The 24224-nt window shown below is 45.2% G+C and overlaps 1 protein-coding gene across 1 annotated transcript; it reads left to right on the top strand.

Moving 5' to 3' along the window:
• The first annotated feature begins 2883 nt into the window (after window positions 1-2883).
• On the top strand, window positions 2884-13461 carry LOC149435976 (interferon-induced very large GTPase 1-like). The gene is given in 2 exon segments (XM_089662181.1): window positions 2884-3186; window positions 8704-13461. Coding segments are annotated over 2 exon segments (5037 nt in total). The 5' UTR covers window positions 2884-2894; the 3' UTR covers window positions 13449-13461.
• The last annotated feature ends 10763 nt before the right edge of the window (window positions 13462-24224 follow it).

Here is a 24224-nt window from a genome sequence, read left to right as displayed (position 1 = left end):
GGAGTCATTAAGGTCACCTGGCAGGGGGTCTTTATGAGGAATTTGAGGTATGAATGCTCATTAACATATCTTTTTTTTCCAAGGGTGGGAGAGGTCTAAGGTGTGAATGGTCATTAACATATCTTTTTTTTCCAAGGGTGGGAGAGGTTAAGGTGTGAATGGTCATTAACATATCTTTTGTTTCCAAGGGTGGGAGAGGTTAAGGTGTGAATGGTCATTAACATATCTTTTTTTTCCAAGGGTGGGAGAGGTTAAGGTGTGAATGGTCATTAACATATCGTTTGTTTCCAATGGTGGGAGAGGTTTGAGGTGTGAATTAGTTATTAACATATCTTTTGTTTCCAAGGGTGGAAGAGGTCTGAGGTGTGAGTTGCTCATTAACAATTCTTTTGTTTCCAAGGATGGGAAAGGTGTCTGGTGGAGTCATTAAGGTCACCTGGCAGGGGGTCTTTATGAGGAATTTGAGGTATGAATGCTCATTAACATATCTTTTTTTTCCAAGGGTGGGAGAGGTTAAGGTGTGAATGGTCATTAACATATCTTTTGTTTCCAAGGGTGGGAGAGGTCTGAGGTGTGAATTAGTTATTAACAATTCTTTTGTTTCCAAGGGTGAGAAAGGTGTCTGGTGGAGTCATTAAGGTCACCTGGCAGGGGGTCTTCATGAGGAATTTGAGGTGTGAATGGTCATTAACATATCTTTTGTTTCCAAGGGTGGGAGAGGTCTGAAGTGTGAATGGCCCTTAAGATATCATTGTTTCCAAGGGTGGGAGAGGTCTGAGGTATGAATTGGTCATTACAATGTGTGACAAGCTTGGTAGGAACATCCTGTGTTCAGTGTTTTGTCCATTTGACTACCTTGAAAACAATTTGCATGCATTTTTCATGGTGAAAAAAAAACTCTGGACAGCATCAGGAACTGGAAGAGTTAAAATAAGTTTTCAGACACAAATACTTATAAACGCCATTTGCCGCATTTACAAGCGTTTTGCATTTTGAAACACTGATAAAATCGTCTGCTGAATGCAAGATTTCTGCATTCAAAAAAATGACTGTTAACTCAAATGCCTGGAAATGATGATGTGTACACGGACACATAGGAAAACATTAGGGGGAGTTCAGGGGCTGCTGAAAAAAAACGCTGAACAGCTCCAAAACGTGAGTTTATCAGCTGCAGTGTACATGAGCCCTTAAAGTGGTATTAAAGGTTCGGCTTAACAAAAAAAAAAATGCACATAACACAGTCCCCTTTACATTATACAGCCCCAGCACATTACGTAGTCCCTTGCAGCCATTTCCCCCTCCTTCACATTACACAACCTCTGCAACTCTGCCCCTTCCTATCTTACTCAGGCATGCAGGGCGGGAGACACAGCTGCGCTGATAGAGGGTGGGAGCTGCTGGAGTTAATTTGTTTCATATTAACAAGCTGGTTACCTTGGAAGGTTACCTCTGGAAGCTCCCACCCTCTATTCAGTGCTGCTGTGTCTCCCGCTGTGTGTGTTCGTGACAATGGTGGCAGTAATTCAGCGACCGGCCCTGGGTGTCACCCCCCTGGTGGGTGTCACCTGGATACATTCCGCACCTCCCTGCACCCCTATAGAGATGCCATTGCATGGGGGGCAAATAATCAATTCTGGTCATATTCAAGGCTAATAGGCATGAGGTTGTCAAAAAAAAGAGCATGGGAAAAACACAATGCAGAGGAAAGGGCAGGCAGCAGCAAATGGAGGAGACATGTGTATGGTCAGGGGAAGAGCAGGCAGCAGCAAAATTAAAGTGCTGAATCCTACAGCCATAGGCTGCCCACCCTTCCACAAATCTTCCTTTTGGTTGCACCTATCAGGACGGCAATTTGGAGGGGCTCCGGGGAGCTGTTTTATTCCACTCATTGTGAATTACACAGGAGGTGGTGAAGTGGCTGACAGAGCGTTTGTGTTCTTAAACTTCTAGGACTGCTTGCCCAGGAAAAAGTAGGTGTGGCCAAATGTAACAGTGGGAGGGGTTTAGGGGCATGATTGAACAAATCCCTGGCTTCTTTGTACCTATAAATTATTGCTTTATTGTTGTGCTGCAGGCAAACGTCTCACAAACACATATACAGTATATTCAACATATTGCACCCCTTTTGGAGTCGCTAGAAGATTTGGGTCCCTCTATAGTCCTGCAAAGCCAGGCAACATGCATCTTCACATCCACTTGCATTCAGGAGTCAGGAATCAGTCCTTGAGCTTGTTTTGATGTTTTATTGGGAATGTTGGAGCTTGGATAGGGTTGGGGTGTATGTGATGCCCAGAGAAACAGAGGACAACTATGTACAAGTTTTCCACAAAATATTAGTATACAAAATAGATCTCCTCCCCATCGGAGCTCCTCGGAAATCACAGGGCACCAGCGGGTAATCACCGCGATTGACAGCCGCGGCTGCGAATGGCGGAGCAGGTAGGGTGTGCACCCCCTACAGGCAGGTGCAAAATCATGTATATATATATGTGATTTTGTGCACCCGTGCCACCCTGTAGCAATATTTCTGCTATAGGGCGATCCGGAAGTGGGTACAGAGCCCTGTGTTTGTAAACACAGGACTCTGCAGTGATTGGCTACAGATGATCAGCAGGTCTCATTTATAAATCATTGGCCAGGACCTGCAGACAAAATCCCACTGTGGCCAGTGACATCGTATGTTAGCGGGGGGCACATGCATGGGCGCCCCTAACCTGGAACAGGCTGGATGAAGTACATGTCTGTGATCCATCCTGCCCATGTCACATGCCTGCAGTAAATGTACCATTGGCAGCCAGGAACTGGTCAAAAATAAAACCCCAAATCATCATTGTTTCACTTTAATGTCAATAGTAACATGATGTACTTTTTTCAGGTGATAAAATCCAGACATCATGACCTGCCCCATGAAGGCATCAGCGATGATTAAGTATCTAAAAGGAAAACTAACACAAGTGTTTGCGGAGAATGTGGACGGCTTATATGATGAAGTGGGATCTCTCTGCATCCTAACCCATCAGGAGTATATAGATCTGTACAGGACTCCGGAACATGTAGAGAGAACGAAGAGACTGATAGACCTCATTCTACAGAAGGGAGAGCCGGCCTGTGAGAAGTTCCGGGATCATCTCGAGAACATGATTTCCAGGTTTCCAGACTTGCGTGGCGTGTCTACATTTTTGGAGGGTGAGTTATCTTCTTTCATTTCAATAATTCAGAACCGTCATAATGTTTGAACATTTCCCGTCTTTCCCGTATTGTCTTGGAAATTCGCTTTAACGAATTTCTCCTTACCGTGAGTACCCGCAGTTGGATGCACAGAAATCCCCCATAAAGCTGTGCGAATCTTGCTTACCACGACTGCAGCTAAACTACACAATTCCTGCCCATCCAACTACTTTTAGCTTCTGTTGAAATGTGGGGGTGGAGCTCCGTTACCCTAGAATGATCAAACGACACTCTCAGGATGATGGTTGCAATTCACATAAGGGCCGCTTTTAGACTCAGCTCTCTGTTTTATTACAAATACACACATGCCCCCCACATGAATAAAGTCAATCCCCTCCCACCGAACAATGCAATGGGGAGTGCCTATACACAGGATGTACATTCCAATTGGAGCATAGCCTTTCCTATTATCTATCACTGGTCCTCCCCCATGAGTCTTCTGAGGTCAGCAGACTTCCTCCCCTTCCCCCCCATGAGCCATCTGAGGTCATATTTCCTGTCCTACTAGCTTCCATTGGTATGTCCATTCTTTGCACAAGCACTCCCTAAAAATATCAGTCTGTACCTGGATGGGCCCGATACGATCTTTATTAAAACACATCCATCCGGATACAGTTCAGATTGGTAATGGGTTGTAAGATATGCATAAGCCTACACGCGGAGTTCGTACCGCTTGGCGCCTTGCGTTATGAAGCCCACGTGGTACTATGCTGCTGATATGTGGATACAGGCCCACGGTCTACTGCCAGCGACATTCGCATCGAATGCCGTGGTGGCATACACGCCGGTCTATAAGCGCAGATCTGTCATCTCATCCATTACCGAGCTGAGTACTGTAATACATACATTGTACATGCGCATGGCCCAATTGCAGCCTTCAGAGCTTTAATTAAGCCACACGAGAGACATATGAATAACACGAATATATGACACATTTAAAGTTCGACCAACAATACAAAATTTCCATGACAGTATTCAATACAATCAGTGAACATTCTTTACTCCCTTATGGCCAAAGCCCAGTAACTCAAAGGATCGGATTTAGTAAAAGCAAATGTAAAATTGTAATCTAGACTTGTGTTGCTGCCTAATTTTAGCACCTTTGTTTACCCAGCAAGCTGGATCCCCTAACTTATCTGTCAAAGCCTAAACTTCAGGACATATGTAGCACTACCCCCGTAGGAGCTGCTCAAGAATATTTAATGTGGGTCCCTCTATAGTCCTGCGTTACCAGCTCTTCAGCACTCCCACACATCATACATTCACAGTCAGGAATCCAGTCACAAAATGTTGGTCTTGATGATTTTATTGGGAATATCAATGTGGATGGGGTATAGGGGTGTAAAGGATGCCTCATGGACTGAATCTCGAAAACAACTTTCCTGAACTATATACAACTTTCTCTTTAAAGCCTCAACAAACTTGGTTGGAGTGCTATCCAGCACCCCAAAATGACAAAGTCACTAATGTACTGAGCAGGGGACCCAGATCCTGTGTCCTTCAAAAAGAAGACAGTCACTAGCAAGGGGGCAAATCTGGTTTCCCACCAGAGTGTTCCTTCCCAATCCACCCAGGGGTTTCAGGTTTACTCTCTCAGGGTGTTCTCCTGCACAGCATGTGAAAGGCTGCACTTTCCAGGCTTGTGAGCTGGATGGCTCCCTCCTGCTCCACAGGTGATCCTCCTTCAAGGAACCAGCTTGCAGGCAGGCTCCATCTCATCGAGCCCCATGGCTACCTCCCAGCACTCTCCTCCTGTCTTCCACCCGACCATCACCTCTCACACCTCCTCCTTCCTCCTACTCCTCCTGACTAAGCAAGCTCCTTGCCCTTTTAAAGAGTCTGTCCCCTTCCAGCCTCCTGTTCAGGATTGGCCAAAGTCCCTAAAGAGCTATTCCTTCTGAGCTTCCTAACAGCTCCTGACTAACCATTATTGGGATCTGACCCCCCAGTGCAACTAGGAAGGTGTTACACATACATTACATTAACTGTGTGCATGGACCACCCCTTAGACCCCTTTATCGCCCCCATTGTCCCACAATGTGCTACAGCCAGCTACAGTCCAAGATATCATGATCACATCATGGTGAAGCAAAAAGACAGAACACTTTATTGTCACCAACCAAAAGTGATGTTTGGAGGCCAGAAAGGGCCTCTTCCGCAAGCAGCAGCCAGATACAGAGCCCCCATCACCCCCAGTGCTCCTATCACAGCTCCATCCAGCTCTGTTCAGGTATTCCCTGTTTCCACCACGTTCCTGCTCTCTCTGCACTGCTACAGCCCAGAATTTCCTTGTTCCTCTTCTGATAGTTCAGTCCTAGTTTTCTCCTGCACTTGCTTGTTCCAGCTCTGTTCAGGTATTGCTTTCTTTCCAGCCTGGTTCCAGCCCTCTCTACTCTGCTACACCCTGGGATTTCCTTGTGACTCTTCTTACAGTTCAGTCCTTATTTTTCCTGGTTTTCAAACCACACTAATGATCCCGGGAGTGGCCTGGAGGGTATTTAAGCCTTTAAAAAGGCTCTTCTTACCAGCTACTGAGACTTCTAATACTGCAGCCTGCTATTGCCTGATTGTTGTTGGTATGGACTGCCCAACTACTCTCACTGCCTGCCTCAGCCTCACCATTGTCGTTAATCCCCCTGGAAAACAGTGAACTCTGGCTTTACTCCCCCCCCCCCCCCCCGCTATAACCAGCTCCTGGTCTGTCTTGCTCACCCCAATATGATCTCCTATTGCCTGCTCCTTGACCATGGTCACTTTCTGGCCTGTCTCCCATACACTATAAGATCTTCCCTGCACCCCCAACCATGCTCAGATCTTGCTCTGCCACTAACCACTTCCCTCTGCTCATTCCAATCATGATCCCCCCTAATCTGCTACACTGTCCTCCCTGGTGATAATAACCTTCTCGTGTGCTTCCTTACCTGCCAACCACAACCAGTTCCCAATCTACATTTCTTTCTTCTCCCCAATCACAAAGGTCCAGGTTCAGCCTTCAAACCTCAAAGTTTCTACTCTGTCGGTCATATTCCCGGTACACAATCAGTTTAGACTATGTGTCCTATGTGTCCTCCTCTCCAAGTCACAATTAAAGTGATATTACAAGCAGATTATTATTATTATTATTTTAAATAAACATGACTATACTCCCCTCCTCAAGCAACCCCTTTCCTTCTCTTCTCGGGTCACCCACAGCTTGCTATGGGGGCACCTGAGCAGGCTCGCTCCTGAGCTGCTGCTCTGTGTGACCATTCACACACTGAGCATGACTCGGCCCATTCTCTCCTGATTGGCTCACTGGCTGTGATTACTGTCTCAGCCATTAAGGAGGGAGAGATCCAGGAGGGACAAGGCTTTTGTGCACATCGCTGGATCCAGATGGGGCTCAGGTAAGTGTAGGGGGGCTAAAGAGATCTGAATGGAGTTGAATTTTGATGGATTGTGTTCTGTATAACCTCCCTTAGGACCTGTTCACACTAGAATGCAGTGCAGGAGAGCTGCGTTCCTATTGCAATCTGCTGCGGGAGTCAGTTCAACAACACCCCAAATGCAGGTTGCAAATGTCCGCACCGGCCCACACAGGATCACATGGTACAAAAGTTCCATGCAATGTGGTTGCAGTATATTTCAAAAAGGAGTGCATACATTACTTTTGGTGTGGTGCAGTTTCACCCCTTTCAAAATTAATGGGGCTGAAATCTCACTGCACAGAACTGAATGTGAATTAGACACGAACCTCACAGCATTCCATGTGCGATTTCACATGCAGTTTCTAGTGTGGATGGGCCCTTAAACCTTGACATCATAATCATGAATTGGAATACATTTTGTAAAGAGCTATGAGATCTGGGGCTTACCCAATGCTTCAGTGCCGAAATCCTAAAAATGTATTGCAGAATATTGGTGCGTGTAGAAATCACAGAACCCAATAGGAAAATATTGACATTACATCAATCCAGGGGCATACCTACAAGGATCACAGGGGTAACAATAGTGATTTGGCCCCATGCTCTAGGGAGCCCATGCAGCTCCCCTGTATACCTGGATAGGAGGGGAGGCGGGGGTGACATGTAGAGGAAACAATCCCCTCCATTTTTCTCCTGCAACCATTGAAAGCTTGCTTCTCCTTCTCTCCCTCTGAGGCATTCAGTGGCTGCAGGAGGAAAGTGGAGGGGATTGATTCCTATATATGCCACCCCTGCCTCTCCTCCTATCCAAGTCCTGCTGCCCCCTGGGCCCTTGGGTACTCCCTGGCTCCTCTTCACTGACGGAATCCCCCTTTCCCTCTCCCACCAGCTACTGTGGGGGATGAGTCAGGATGGACAGTGGGGAAGAGGCCAGTAAATATGTATTTTACCAGCCCCTTCCTTTTCTGAATGGACAGTCAGTGACTGGTACCGATCAAACTGTGTTTACTATGCTTCAGTTTGTGAATGAACGGGAAGCTCTGTACAAGGCTATTCCTGTCCATTCATGTCCTCAATCTCCTTTCTCTGTCTCAAAGGTGGAACATCAGAGGTCTGTTTAGATCCCTGATATTTCAACAAAGTCCAACAGGGTTCCTAAAAAAATTGAAAAAATTGAAAAAAACTGTAAAAAAAAAAAAAATAATGGTAAAAAATAATAATAAACTAATAACTACCGACCCCAGTGGCAGAACTACCAGGGCGTAAAGGTCACACTGGGCTCTGACATTCCACTACCATGGGGAGCCCCAAGACAGCATGAAGAAGGCCTACTGCAAAACATATAAAAGGGTCCCATGATGGGAGTAAAGGGCCCCAGGATCAGTGGAAAGGGCCCTTCTCCCAAAGGGAGGAGCCCCAGCCAGGGGTCAGGAGGACCCTTCATGGTTTCTTGCACCAGGGCCCTGAGGGTTCTAGTTACTCCTCTGACAAGATCTATAATGTACCCCAATTGAAACTACTTAAACACTGAGGGTCTGAGGTAGGCAGACTATAATGCATTCATAGATCCCCGATTAGAAGCTTTCCCATGTGTGACTTGAGTAGTCTGAACACAAGCTGTAGCCATTCAGTCTCAATGTGTCACTCCATGGACTTCAGGTGGAGGCAGGACTACTTTGTGGTTCAACTTTCACTTTGAAACATGGTGGTCTGCGGAGTCTGTGTTGTGTATCCTGGTGGGGGAGTTTCCTTTTTTGTGCTCAGCCAGAAGTTGGCTTGAGTAAGTAGATAAATACACAGAATAGCAGCACTTTTGAAACCCAAAGCCAGCAATCAAGTATATTTTACTGCCATGGGAAAACTAAGGAATATAACACTCATACCTTTTTGAGCACTCCACCTTCAGATATAAATGAGGTCCTCTCTAGTCTTGCGTAGGCTAATAGGCTACTGTGGTTGTAGTAGTGTTCTTACCGTATCCGTATTTTCCAATTGATTAATTGATTACAATGTTGCAAGTAGACTGGTAATACAGAAACATATAATAAAATAACAATGTATTTTCTTACAGAACTTCATACAAGAAAAACTACCTTTCATCAGTTTGCAGAAAAAATGAACATGGAACCACACCTGAATACAAAATTGACTCTGAGGGATATCTTGAGTCTTGGCTTAGATAATGTGCATGACAAACCTCCTAAAACTATAGAGGATCTTCCCGGGAATTACTTAAGGAAACTCATGGCCTTACACAGGGCTGCAAGAGACATTCTTCTTGAGAAAGTTCAGTCTACTGGTGTTGACATACATGATAATGGTGATGATGACAACCTATTTAATTCTTCTTTGATTACAGGTGATGATTCCTCAGCCTCCGTTCACCCCCTGGATGTCCTGTGTCTTCTCCTGCATTGCTCAGACAGTTTTCTGCAACAAGAGATTGTAACCAAATTGTCCATGTGCCAGTTTGCTGCCCCTCTGCTGCTCCCTTCTGGTGACGGGTCACACTGCACCCTCATGCTTTGGGCAATGAGAGACATAGTGAAGAAGTGGAGACCTCAGTCATTAGCGGACAGTAAAGGGTTCAAAGAAGAAAATGTGGTGAATACTTCCATGCCAATCTTCTCTTTTGTCAGACTTGGAAAAAACAAATTATCAAAATCAAAAATCCTGAATCAAGTTCTTAATCCACCTCAGCTACATAATAACTTCTTCATACATGACAATATGGAAGGAGGAAACATTAAGAGGGAAATATCTGATGGACTGGTAGAAGTTTCCTGGTATTTTCCCTGTGGTAAGTCTGATGTTTTCCCAGAACCCATCGCAGTGACCAACCTACGAGGAGACCTGCAGACCAACTGGGACCAGTTCATGTTTCTGACAAGAATTTCATCAGCTGTGTTTACATTCATTGAGGATATTTCTGAGAGAGAATTCAGATTGCTATCAACCTGCCCTACCACTGACACCCAGTATTACTTCATTGTTACTCCTGGTCCTGGCAAAACTGTGAGTCCACAGACACTGAAGACCCTTCAAGACTTAATGCCAGTTCTAAATATGAAAAAATCAAATGTGATAATACATGCAGGCACAGCAAATAAGGCGGCATTTGTAAAAAAACTACAAAGTACTATTATTAATTTCTTAAACGGTAAACCAAAAGAAAATAAAATGAGAGACCTTGAGAAGGAAACTCATGGATTGGACATCCAAGTGGATGAGAGAGTTCCTGAATGTCAGAAGGCCAGGGAACTTGCCAGGAAAATTACAGAAGAAATAACAAACATGTCTGAGTATAAGAACATCACTATGAAGTTACAGGGAGATCTCTGGAGACAGTTATCTAATGTGGAAAAGGAACTTTGCAGAATGACAAGGCAAGATGGTAAAGACACTCAACATTATCAAGATGAACTGATGAAGAAACGTATTTCACTGCATGAGGAACAACATAAGCATGATCTGCCCCATGGTTTAATGCTCTTTATTGATGCAATCACTGATTTGTCTGAGATTGAGAAACAATATTTTCTGAAATGGATGAAATTTGAACTTGATTCAATTGCTAGAAATCATCTTTCTAATCTTCAAGCTGAATACAAAGAAAAATGTAACAATCTCTTAATCAATAAGGAAGAACTCAGACAGATAGACCAGAAAATCTCTGACAGTTCTTTAGGAATTGAACATTTCCTACGTGAGATGGGACAGTTTTATGAAGCTGAATGTTCCATGGCTAAAGAAAACAAAATACAAAAAAGCCAAAGACTATTTGCTGGACTACCAGGAATTGTTGCCAATCTCTTGTTGAATGGTTTCCCATTGGAGCTAATAGATGGAGATGCCTCCAACATTCCCCTACAGTGGATATCTGATGTTCTAAATGAGCTGGACACCAAAACAGGGGGGAAATGCAGACTGAGAGTAATCACTGTGCTGGGAGTGCAGAGTACAGGAAAATCCACTCTTCTCAACACCATGTTTGGTCTGCAGTTCCCTGTGGCCAGTGGAAGATGCACACGAGGAGCCTTCATGACTCTTCTTAGTGTGAAAGAGAACTTCCAGGAGGAGCTGGGCTGTGACTTCATCCTGGTGATTGACACTGAGGGGCTGAAAGCTCCAGAGTTGGCCTCTTTGGAGGGCAGTTATGAACATGACAATGAACTGGCCACACTAGTGGTTGGGTTGAGTGACATCACTATAGTCAATATGTCAATGGAAAATACAACAGAAATGAAGGATATCTTACAGATTGTGGTCCATGCTTTTCTTAGAATGAAAGAAATAGGTAAGAGACCCAACTGCCAGTTTGTACATCAGAATGTGAGTGATGTGTCTGCTCATGACAAGAACATGAGAGACAGGAAGAAACTTCTGGAACATCTGAATGAAATGACAAAAGTAGCTGCAGAGATGGAAAATAAAAGTGTAATCAAAACTTTCAGTGATGTGATGGATTACAATCTGGAGAAAGACAATTGGTACATTCCTGGACTCTGGCTTGGGGTCCCACCAATGGCTCCAGTAAATTCTGGGTACAGTGAACATGTGGCTGAATTAAAAAAGTATTTTTTTAAATTAATGACAAGCAAAGAATCCCTGCACAGGCCTTTACAAATTGCTGAATTTATAGAATGGATAGAAAGTTTATGGCTGGCTGTAAAACATGAGAAATTCATCTTCAGTTTCAGGAACAGCCTGGTGGCAGAAGCCTATAATAAACTATCTATACGATACTCACAGTGGGAATGGGAGTTCAGAAAAGCCGTCCATGATTGGCTGATCCGTACAGAGACAAACGTTAAGAATCAGACTGCAGAGAGTCTAAGTAATGAACTTTGCTACATATTTAAGAATGAGCTCAACAATGTGTTGATTAATAGAGAAAGTGAAATGTTGAAATTGCTGGAAAACTATTTTGAGCAAAAAAATGAAAATGTTCATCTAATAGAACGATACAAACAAGATTTTATTCTGAGCACAGCATTCCTGAAGGGGGAATTGAACAAGAATTCTCTTGTGAAGTTGGATGAGGCGATTTCAATTCAGAAAGGGAAATTTGAGATTCAGAATATGAAAAATAATTCCCAGAAATTGATTGAAGACAAAATCACAGATCTCCTCAGGAGGTGCCGGGAGAAGAAAGAAAAGCTGAACCATGAGGCTTTAAAGAGAGAATTTGAGGAGATGTGGAAGAGGACACTGACAGACCTACAGATTGAGAAATTAAAAACACACATTGTCAGCAGATCTATGTTACATCAGCTAATGAATGACATGAGTAATAAAGGATCGGCTGTAAATGAACACTTACTGGGTGTGAAGGATCCAGATATCGCTCAACCTGATTTCAAGATGGATGAGAAATATATTGAGAGTGGATGGCTCAAGAAACTGACAGATTCATTTTGGGATACTTTTGGTGTTAGACCTAGAAAGCAGCATTTTGACAAAATAAATGATTTTGCTCATTCTCTTATAGATAACTGTGACCAATATATCAGAGGGAAGGTGAGGACTGGAGAGGACTATTGTGAGAACTACTGCCTGCAATTACTTCATATGATTACAACAGAGATTTCTAAACAGTCCAAAAATCTTCATTTGTCCCCATGGTTTGAACTGGATATCAAGCTTCACATTCTTGGGAAAGCTTCCAGAGAGTTTCAGGAGATGCATGAGAAATTCATTAAAGAGAACGATCCAAAACTGTGTTTGGAGAAACTAAAGCCTGGATATTTAGAAACATTTATCAGTCTATTTCAAGAGAAAGATATTTGTCAGACTAAAGCCAAAGAATTCTGTGATCGATGCTTAAAACCTGCAATGATGGATCATGTTTTCCACCGTCTTGGGCAAAAAATAATGGATAGCATAGTAGAAAGTTCAGACAACAAGAAATTCAGCAGTAGACCATTTTTTCAAAATTTTTTACTGAAGGAGCTGCTAGAAGAAATGTCCTTTCAGAAATATGTGAAGTATATACGGTCATATGAGAAATATACAAGAGCCTGGATACTGAATTACACTGAAACATATGCAACACCCCAAATCCTAAAACCATTACAAGAAGATCTGCTCTCTTCACTGGACTAAAAGATAAGATCGGCTCTTACTGAAGACAACACTCTTAAAAGTTTATCAGTCTCAGAATTTTTGAAAACTGTATGTGAGATACTAAAGGAAGAATTAGTAATCCCACAGACTGCAATGCAAGTGATCACTTTCCAGAACAAGGCTAATGTTGGCCAATTTTCATCTGACATTCAGCTCTTCCTCCAAGATACAGAAACAGAAGTCTTATCAGAGCTGCAATCTATGGATATAAAGTCTGTACTCTCCAGGGTGGAGGTGAAGCCTCAGGATGAATTGTTCAGGAAGGTTGTTGGCTGTGGGAAGCACTGTCCATTCTGTAAAGTCCCCTGTGAGGCCGGAGGTGAGGAACACAAGGAGCACTTTGCTACCATCCACAGACCTGAAGGCCTGGGAAGATACAGATGGTTTGATACTGAAATCTTAGTCACTGATATATGTAGTACATCTGTTGTGTCTAATGGATCATTTCAAAATTCAGCCACAGAATCCAAACCACACCCATACAAAGAGTATCGTAACATTTATCCAGACTGGTCCATCCAACCAGATTCCGGCATCGAGTCATCAGATTATTGGAAATATATTTTTGTTACATTTAATGAGAGATTTGCTGAAACATACCATTCCAAACCAGCAAATCTGCCAGATGGCTGGAAATCCATCACAAAAGAAAATGCTCTGCAAAGCTTAAAGAAAATGTTCAACAGCTAAACAGAGAAGACAAATCACCACAACGTGTAATTCATCATCCAAGTCATTGTCTGCAAATCGTTTACACTTATGAAAAAAAAAAAACCTTTCCATGGATTCTCTCTAATTGGAAAAACATTTCAAATATTTCCCTCACAACCATGGCCACAGTGACCAGGGTGTGACAGAATGTCTGAGAATCCTCATCCCCCCCCATGATATAATGGGATCATTGCTTCTCCCAGAAGATTCCAGAACATTCCAAGTCATATTACAGGTGGTGGTTGTATCCATGGACTATGACATTCCTAACACTGCACTGGAAATGTTATAGAATGTCTCTAGGAATGATCATCTGATTCTATGTTTTATTGTACTACACCAGGGGCGGACTGACCATTTGGAAACTTGGGGTCAGTAGGGGGCCCCATGAGATGCCCCTGGTACCTTTTTCATAAGCTTTTCTAAGTTTGGGCAAGAACACAGGGGCCTCATGATCCCCTATTGCCCGGGGGCCCCATGAGTTGTCAGTCCGCCCCTGTACTACACATTATAATATAATAAGACAGAACCCCCATTTAGCTCTCATGTTGATGGATTTCAGCATTTGTTCTAAAACAGACCATCTCAGTGTCTACAGAACAGAAGTCGGGAAGATTATTACAAGAAGGTTTGTTAGAATATCTGTAATGTATGTGGAAGCCCCGGAGAGGATTGTTTCCCCAACAACACTGGAGTCTCACATATAAAGGGGAATTTATCAAAACTGGAGCAGACAGAATCTGGAGCAGCTGAGAATGGCAACCAATCAGCTTCTAGCTTTTATTTTCAAAGCTTAACCGGACAAGCTGAAGATGGAAGCTGATTGGTTGCCATGCTCGGCTGCTCCAGATTCTGTCTGCTCCAGTTTTGATACATTCCCTTTATAGTGTTTCGGTATATAGTATGTGTATGGGGGTTGGTTTACTAAAGGCAAATAGACTGTGCACTCTGCCAGTGCAGTTACTCCAGAGCTTAGTAAATGAGGGAGTCACTTTGGGTGGGGGGCCCATGGAACACAGCTGACTTTGGAGAGGTGGGGAGACCCCTGTCTCAGCTCCCCATATCCCTCTTATGTGTAAGTCACCCTGTGCTTGTTAGGGGTACAGGGTGATCTCTCCTAATATTGGGGTGGGGGGTTGCTGATTTGTTATGTGGTTGCATCCCTTTGTTCTATTGTCTGTCTGGTTTGGGAGCAAACTATTATGGGATGTATGTGTTTGTGTATTAGCTTAGTGGGGGGTGTCTCCAGCAGCCCTCCCTCCTGATTGGACTGTCTGCTGGTGTGAAGTTTGAATACCTGTGTGATTCTTGTTGCTAAATGTAGATTGGCCCACCCTGTGCCATTATGCAGGGAGGGGGGATTGTCCCCTGAGTGTATATATCTTGTGTACAAATAAATTAGTCTACCTCCTGGTTCACTTCAAGACTGGTGTCGTCTGGATCTTGGGGGTAACAATAGTCACTGGTCTCGTGTTCCAGAGCCTGAGAAGCAGCTTCTTGATGGAGATACCCAGTTGTGGGTGTTTGGGGTCCATTACAGAGGTAAAGCTTTGTTTTGTGAAGAATACCCAATCACCTGTAAGGGAAATGAAAAAATCAGCATTTTGCTTGCACATGATTGGATGATGGAAGTCATGATGGATCTTCCGCTCATTTACTAAGCTCTGGAGCAACTGCACTTTGCAAAGTGCACCGTCTATTTGACTTTAGTAAATCAACGCCCATGTGGTACTGTATGGTTACATTCAAAGACCTGAACAGCCCTTCCATTACAACCGTCAGAAATGATTTTGTTCACACTGAGGGATGTATTTCTATAAATGTGCTCATAGCAATCCACCCAGTGAAAGTGCATGTACATGTGTTCTGTGTGAAAATAAACACATGTCATTAGGCTACTACCTGTGCTGGATTATTATCAGTATTTTTTTCACTCAAAAGGGAAAATACCAAAAGCAAATGTTTTTCATTGATCTGGAAAATACTGGATTTGGCCACTAGAAGGTGCTAAATATTATTGGAATTCCCTGTCATATTTATCACCATCTAGTGGCCAGACGCGGTATTTTTGATTTTAAATAAATGAAAAGCTTTCATCCAGCACAGGACACAGCCTAATGACATTTGTTTATTTGCCCCATTCACCCAGAACAAATGTGCGTTCACTGTCACTGGGTGAATTGCTATGAGCATTTTTTATATAAATATACTTATATGATTTTCAAATAAATATGCTTTTTCATGTGTATATTCCATGTATAACCGCAATGCACAATCATGGTAATCTCAGTCATGTATTCTTCCTATTTCTGCTTCATGTATGATTTGGAAATATATATCCTTTCTCATTCTCTTTGTGTTGCTGTACCCAAGATAACTGAATTGTGTTGTTTTTGTAATGATTATTTGGGTGTCAGAAGTGACGTTCAGAGGGTGAGGGTTGGGGGTGGGTAGGTGTAAGTAGCTGGTTAGATTAGATTGTCTGTTTAAAGCTGACCTGTCATCAGATATACTCTTTATTTTAATTAATTGTGAATGTTTAGCACTTCCAGGTCTTCATTACCTCTCACAGAGATCACAGTGCTCCCTGACTATACCTTCATCTGCTTGTCTCTCCAGAAGGACATCACCAACTTTGTTCAGGCATCATCCAGGGTCACTATCTACACTCAGGACTGACATGTTGGCTCAGAGATGACACAATCATGCAAATCCTGGTGCCGGTGCAGTTCTTGGCAACATTCACATATGCCTGACACAAATCAGCCTCTGCCGCAGCCTCTCACCTTCTGACTAGCTACAAAGTTACACTGTTGTGGTCTGATCACTGGGGGAGGGGAGACTGAGGAAATGCTTCCTCCTGCCTGCAGTAGACTGATGACATCATCTAAGTCTAGGCAAAGTTGCAAACTGGAGCTCAGGGATGGATTTCATAACAAATGATGGTGTTTACTGTGACAGTCACTAACCCATTCATGCAGTCTTAGTTACTGACTGATCTACATTAACCGCATCCCGCAATGCACTGCGGAAAGGCGGCAGCTACAGGCAAAGCGGTGTACGGGTACGTCGCTCTGGCTGTACCAACACAAGGGCGCAGCGGAATGAAGATCCCGGTGAATGGGACCCGGTGATCATGTGAACGCTATGCAATCACATGATCACAATGTTAGCAAAGCTGCTATGAATCAATCTAACAGCTCTGCTTCTCTTCTTAGTGAGCTGTGATTGGCCCACAGCTGTCACATGATACTTGGGACTAATCACAGCACCCTGTACCTTGTGACCAGCTCCAGCCAATCACAGATCACTATCTTGAGCTGTCAAAAACCTAACTCATTTATGACAGTTCATGACAGCAAGCTTTGCATTGCAAGAGAAATGATCTTTATTTCTTCTGCAAAGTGTAAAAAAAATCCCTGAATCCCTGATCACCCCCCACAGTACTACAATGTTACTATGGTAACATTGTACTATTCTGATAAAAGTATTAAAAAATAAAAATTAAAAACTAAATGAAATAAAATACCATACTGAGAATTAAAAAATTAGGGTTTTTTAACTACTTGCATTTTGCGGGCGAGCAGTGGCTCATGAGTAGAGATGAGCGAATCGAAGTATCCGAAGTGGAATTCGAGTCGAATATCGGAAAAATTTCGATTCGTGCCGAATCCGAAAAATAGCCTAATTCGGACGCGCGAATCGAAATTTTTCAGAAAATGGCGGCTGACATGTGCGGCGACGGAGCGGGGATGTCTGGGAAGGCGCGCAGACAAGGCGCGCTGACCCATAATGCATTCCTCAACTACATGTGATCGCATCAGCCTATCAGCAGCCAGCCAGCCAGCACTGTGTAATGGTCGAGCTATAAATAGCGGCCATTTTGGAATTCTTCATTTGCCTGCAGTCATTCAACAGAGGCAGACCGCTCTGTACTAGGGACAGGGACAGAGTTAGGGCCACAGAAACGATAATTGGGGACAGAGAAAAGTTACTTAGGGACAGAGAACCATTACTCAGGGACACAGACTTGTTAATGAGGGCCACAGAATCGTTATTTAGGGACAAAGAAACGCTAGTTAGGGCCACAGAATTCATAATCAGGGACAGACAGAATTGTTACTCAGTGCCAGAGAATTGTTACTTAGGGCCACAGAAACTTTAATTAGGGCCACAGAATTTTTACTCAGGGACAGACAGAATTGTTACTGAGTGCCAGAGAATTGTTACTCAGGGACAGACAGAATTGTTACTGAGTGCCAGAGAATTGTTACTCAGGGCCACAGAAACTTTACTTAGGGCCACAGAATTTTTACTCAGGGACAGACAGAATTGTTACTGAGTGCCAGAGAATTGTTACTCAGGGACAGACAGAATTGTTACTGAGTGCCAGAGAATTGTTACTTAGGGCCACAGAAACTTTACTTAGGGCCACAGAATTGTTACTCGCACAGACACAGAATTGTTACTCGCACAGACACAGAATTGTTACTGAAGGCCACAGAACTGTTACTTAGGGCCACAGAATTGTTACTCGCACAGACACAGAATTGTTACTCGCACAGACACAGAACTGTTACTGAGGGCCACAGAACTGTTACTTAGGGACAAAGAAACGCTAGTTAGGGCCACAGAATTCATACTCAGGGACAGACAGAATTGTTACGGAGTGCCAGAGAATTGTTACTCAGGGACAGACAGAATTGTTACGGAGTGCCAGAGAATTGTTACTCAGGGACAGACAGAATTGTTACTGAGTGCCAGAGAATTGTTACTTAGGGCCACAGAAACTTTAATTAGGGCCACAGAATTTTTACTCAGGGACAGACAGAATTGTTACTGAGTGCCAGAGAATTGTTACTCAGGGACAGACAGAATTGTTACCGAGTGCCAGAGAATTGTTACTCAGGGACAGACAGAATTGTTACTGAGTGCCAGAGAATTGTTACTTAGGGCCACAGAAACTTTAATTAGGGCCACAGAATTTTTACTCAGGGACAGACAGAATTGTTACTGAGTGCCAGAGAATTGTTACTCAGGGACAGACAGAATTGTTACCGAGTGCCAGAGAATTGTTACTCAGGGACAGACAGAATTGTTACTGAGTGCCAGAGAATTGTTACTTAGGGCCACAGAAACTTTAATTAGGGCCACAGAATTTTTACTCAGGGACAGACAGAATTGTTACTGAGTGCCAGAGAATTGTTACTCAGGGACAGACAGAATTGTTACTGAGTGCCAGAGAATTGTTACTTAGGGCCACAGAAACTTTAATTAGGGCCACAGAATTTTTACTCAGGGACAGACAGAATCGTTACTGAGTGCCAGAGAATTGTTACTCAGGGACAGACAGAATTGTTACCGAGTGCCAGAGAATTGTTACTCAGGGACAGACAGAATTGTTACTGAGTGCCAGAGAATTGTTACTTAGGGCCACAGAAACTTTAATTAGGGCCACAGAATTTTTACTCAGGGACAGACAGAATTGTTACTGAGTGCCAGAGAATTGTTACTCAGGGACAGACAGAATTGTTACGGAGTGCCAGAGAATTGTTACTCAGGGCCACAGAAACTTTACTTAGGGCCACAGAATTTTTACTCAGGGACAGACAGAATTGTTACTGAGTGCCAGAGAATTGTTACTCAGGGACAGACAGAATTGTTACTGAGTGCCAGAGAATTGTTACTCAGGGACAGACAGAATTGTTACTGAGTGCCAGATAATTGTTACTCAGGGCCCCAGAAACTTTACTTAGGGCCACAGAATTTTTACTCAGGGACAGACAGAATTGTTACTGAGTGCCAGAGAATTGTTACTCAGGGACAGACAGAATTGTTACTGAGTGCCAGAGAATTGTTACTTAGGGCCACAGAAACTTTAATTAGGGCCACAGAATTTTTACTCAGGGACAGACAGAATTGTTACTGAGTGCCAGAGAATTGTTACTCAGGGACAGACAGAATTGTTACGGAGTGCCAGAGAATTGTTACTCAGGGACAGACAGAATTGTTACTGAGTGCCAGAGAATTGTTACTTAGGGCCACAGAAACTTTAATTAGGGCCACAGAATTTTTACTCAGGGACAGACAGAATTGTTACTGAGTGCCAGAGAATTGTTACTCAGGGACAGACAGAATTGTTACCGAGTGCCAGAGAATTGTTACTCAGGGACAGACAGAATTGTTACTGAGTGCCAGAGAATTGTTACTTAGGGCCACAGAAACTTTAATTAGGGCCACAGAATTTTTACTCAGGGACAGACAGAATTGTTACTGAGTGCCAGAGAATTGTTACTCAGGGACAGACAGAATTGTTACCGAGTGCCAGAGAATTGTTACTCAGGGCCACAGAAACTTTACTTAGGGCCACAGAATTTTTACTCAGGGACAGACAGAATTGTTACTGAGTGCCAGAGAATTGTTACTCAGGGACAGACAGAATTGTTACGGAGTGCCAGAGAATTGTTACTCAGGGACAGACAGAATTGTTACTGAGTGCCAGAGAATTGTTACTTAGGGCCACAGAAACTTTAATTAGGGCCACAGAATTTTTACTCAGGGACAGACAGAATTGTTACTGAGTGCCAGAGAATTGTTACTCAGGGACAGACAGAATTGTTACCGAGTGCCAGAGAATTGTTACTCAGGGACAGACAGAATTGTTACTGAGTGCCAGAGAATTGTTACTTAGGGCCACAGAAACTTTAATTAGGGCCACAGAATTTTTACTCAGGGACAGACAGAATTGTTACTGAGTGCCAGAGAATTGTTACTCAGGGACAGACAGAATTGTTACCGAGTGCCAGAGAATTGTTACTCAGGGACAGACAGAATTGTTACGGAGTGCCAGAGAATTGTTACTCAAGGCCACAGAAACTTTACTTAGGGCCAGAGAATTTTTACTCAGGGACAGACAGAATTGTTACTGAGTGCCAGAGAATTGTTACTCAGGGACAGACAGAATTGTTACGGAGTGCCAGATAATTGTTACTCAGGGCCCCAGAAACTTTACTTAGGGCCACAGAATTTTTACTCAGGGACAGACAGAATTGTTACTGAGTGCCAGAGAATTGTTACTCAGGGACAGACAGAATTGTTACTGAGTGCCAGAGAATTGTTACTTAGGGCCACAGAAACTTTACTTAGGGCCACAGAATTGTTACTCGCACAGACACAGAATTGTTACTCGCACAGACACAGAATTGTTACTGAGGGCCACAGAACTGTTACTTGGGGCCACAGAAACGTTAATCAGGGACACAGAATTGTTACTGAGGGCCACAGAACTGTTACTTAGGGCCACAGAATTGTTACTCGCACAGACACAGAATTGTTACTCAGGGACACAGAATTGTTACTCAGGGACACATAATCGTTTAATTAAAGAGTATGTCAGACAACATGCAGAGGAGTGGCAGAGGAGGCAATGTTTTAGGAGCGAGCAGACGTGGCAGCAGAGGAAGGGGTCGAGGCAGCACTATTCGCAGCCAGAGGCCAGTGCTCCCGGTGTCATCCAGCGGTTGTGTCTCCACCGACAACCCTGCCGTCGTCGATTGGTTGGCTCGGTCGTCTTCCTCTTCCCAGGTCACCTCTGACACCTACAGCCAACGGTCGGTGGGTACGTCAGACACAACCGTTAGTTGGCATGGCCCGGGACCAAGCCCACTGAAATCACGTGTCCTCTACCTGCCCCTGTCCTTTGGTGTTCCCTCACCAAGCGAAGTATCGCATGCTGTGGGCTCAGCCCCACTGTACAGTGAGGAAGAGCTAACAGAGGGCGGTCAGGAACGGGGGGAGACATCCGCCTTTTCAGCAGCCAGGCGAAGAAGTAGTGGCGAGGAGAGTGGCTCGGTAGCCGGTCTAGAGACAGGTCTGTCTCCTGACCCACACGCAGCCGAGGGGGCTAGTAGTGAGGCGGAGACCCTACTTGATGATGAGGAGGTTGATCGCACTTGGCAGCCTCGTCGTCATCAGGCAATTTCTTCCGCATCATCAGGAGAAGAGGGTGGCAGCTTGGCAGCAAGCAAAACAGTCGGTGGGTTGCCCAGGAGACAGCAGCAGGGTCGCAGCAGTGTCAGTGGAGCCAAACGTCCACGGAGTAGAGCACCAGCTCCACTGCAGCCTACCACCACGGCCAGTAGTGGTGCCGGTGTGCACGGAGGAAGCAGCAGTCAGCCAGTGAGGAGTATCGGGGGCAAAGTTTCCTACTCGGCGGTGTGGCAATTTTTCGTCAAGCCGCCCGAGGAAGTAAACGTAGCCATATGTCGACTATGTGGCCAGAAAGTCAAGCGTGGCCAGGGGGCCCATGTTGGGACTACAGCGTTGCGGCAGCATATGCAGCGTCGCCATTTGGTGGCCTGGGAAAACCGTGATAAAGATACGGCGGTTCTGCCCGCCCCAGCCCCCGCTCCATCACCCGCTCCGTTACTTGCTCCGTCACCCGACGTCAATCGCCCTCCATCAGCCAGTCAAGGCTCCAACACCTCTGCTGAGGGGAGTTGTCGCTCGTTGGCATCTTCCGCTCGTTCAGATGCTCCTTCTCCTGCTACTCCTCTTCACGGATTCCGTCAGCAGTCTTTCTTGGAATCCGTTTCCAAGAGACAACAGTTTGCGAGCACGCACCCGACGGTGCAAAAGCTGAACGTCCTCCTGTCCAAGTTGCTGGTGCTGCAGTCCCTCCCTTTCCAAGTGGTGGACTCAGCACCTTTCAGAGAAATGATGGCTTGTGCCGCGCCGCGGTGGAGAGTGCCAAGCCGTCATTTCTTCGCCAAAAAGGCAGTGCCAGCCCTGCATTCACATGTAGAAGACATGGTGGGCCAGTCTTTGAGCATGTCGGTCTCTGCCAAAGTGCACGGCAGCGCCGACGTGTGGAGCTGTAACTACGGTCAGGGACAGTACATGTCATTTACGGCCCACTGGGTGAACGTGGTGCCGTCACAGCCGCACCAGCAACTTGGACAGGTCACGCCGCTTTTGCCTCCACGTTTGCACGTCCTTGGTCCGGCAAAGATGTCCGCCTCTACCACCTCTTCTTCCGCCGTGTCCTCAGCCGCCACCCCCGTGCCAAGTCCCATTACCCGACCGGCATATCACATGTGCAGGGCGCAACGGTGTCACGCTGTTCTGCACCTGGTATGCCTTGGCGAACGTAGTCACACAGGGGAGGAACTTCTGAGTGTAATGAACAGAGAAATCGACAGATGGCTGTCTCCGCGCAAACTGAAAATCGGAACCATGTTGACCGACAACGGAAAGAACATGGTGTCTGCTCTGCGTCAAGGAAGGTTGTGCCATGCGCCATGCATGGCTCACGTGTTCAATCTGGTTGTCAAGCGGTTCTTAAAATCCACCATCCCACTGCAAGACATCCTTAAAATGTCACGTAAACTTTGCATGCATTTCAGCCATTCCTACACCGCAAAGCACACCCTCCTTGAGCTGCAGCGGCAGAACGGAATTCCACAGCATCGCCTGATCTGCGACGTTGCAACAAGGTGGAATTCAACCCTACACATGTTAGACCGCCTTTACGAACAGCGAAAGGCCATCACCGATTTCCTGATGTTACAAGCGGATAAAGGTACTCCCCTGTGTAACTTCGATGTCAGCCATTGGCAGCTCATGCGTGACACCTGCCGCTTGCTCAGGCCCTTTGAGGAGGCCACGCTATTCGTGAGTCGGCAGGACAATGGGATGAACGACGTCATTCCTCTGTTGCACGTCCTTGAACAAATGCTGTTAACAATGGCTGGTCAGGGTGCGGTAGACGTGGCGCACAGATCTCAACGCCACATGACCCCTGTGGGGGCAGGACAGGAAGAAGAGGAGGAGGTAGAGGAGGACATTTGTGCTCAGGAATTATTGAGTGAAATGGGTGGTTTTTCCACTCAGCGGACAGGAGTGGAGGAGCAGGAGCATCTGGTAGAGGAGGAGGAGGAGGAGACAGAGGACCCAGACGCACCGTGGCAGTATGCTGTGGAGATGGAGGCAGGGAGTCCCTCGCATTCCTTGGCACAAATGGCCCATAGCATGCTCGCTTGCTTGCGTAGCGACAGCCGAATAATAACCATCAGACAGAGGGATGACTTTTGGCTGTCCACCTTGTTGGACCCTCGCTACCGTTCCAAAATGGTGGCCTTTTTCACACCTGCTGAGAGGGAGGCCAAAATAACGTACTATAAAAACCACCTATGTAGTCAGTTGGTCTCTGCCTTTGTGCGCCAACGTCCATCCTCAGACACTGTGGGCCCTGTGCGCTCGCGTTCCGCTGCCATGGCAGCAGGGGAGGGGTGGGGTGGTAGGAGCAGTGGCAGCTCCACCAGCAGCAGCTGCCTCAGTCTGCAGTCGATGATGAGTAGCTTTCTTCACCAGCGCAGTGAGGAAACTACTAACCAGCCGCAGCAGCAGCAGCAGCATCAGGTGGACCTGGAGCAGGACCTCAAACAACAGGCTTGGGCCTACTTGGACAGCACCCTGCCAACCGAGGTAGACAATCCCCTTGACTACTGGGCAACAAAACTTGACCTTTGGCCCCAACTAGCTGAATTTGCCCTTGAAAGGCTGTCATGCCCAGCCAGTAGCGTGGCATCGGAGCGCGTGTTTAGTGCGGCAGGAGGTATTGTAACTCCGCGGAGGACACGACTGTCCACCCAAAGTGTGGAGAGACTCACGTTTGTGAAAATGAATCAGGCGTGGATTAGTCTGGATTTCAAACCACCAGTTCCTGACACAACTGACTAAATCCGCCATGAATCA

The sequence above is a fragment of the Staurois parvus genome, unplaced genomic scaffold (assembly GCF_062004578.1).
Source record: "Staurois parvus isolate SC_StPar_1 unplaced genomic scaffold, SC_StPar_1.0 ptg001435l, whole genome shotgun sequence".
NCBI classification, from domain to species: Eukaryota; Metazoa; Chordata; class Amphibia; order Anura; family Ranidae; genus Staurois; species Staurois parvus.
This window is presented reverse-complemented; position numbering and strand designations above follow the sequence as displayed.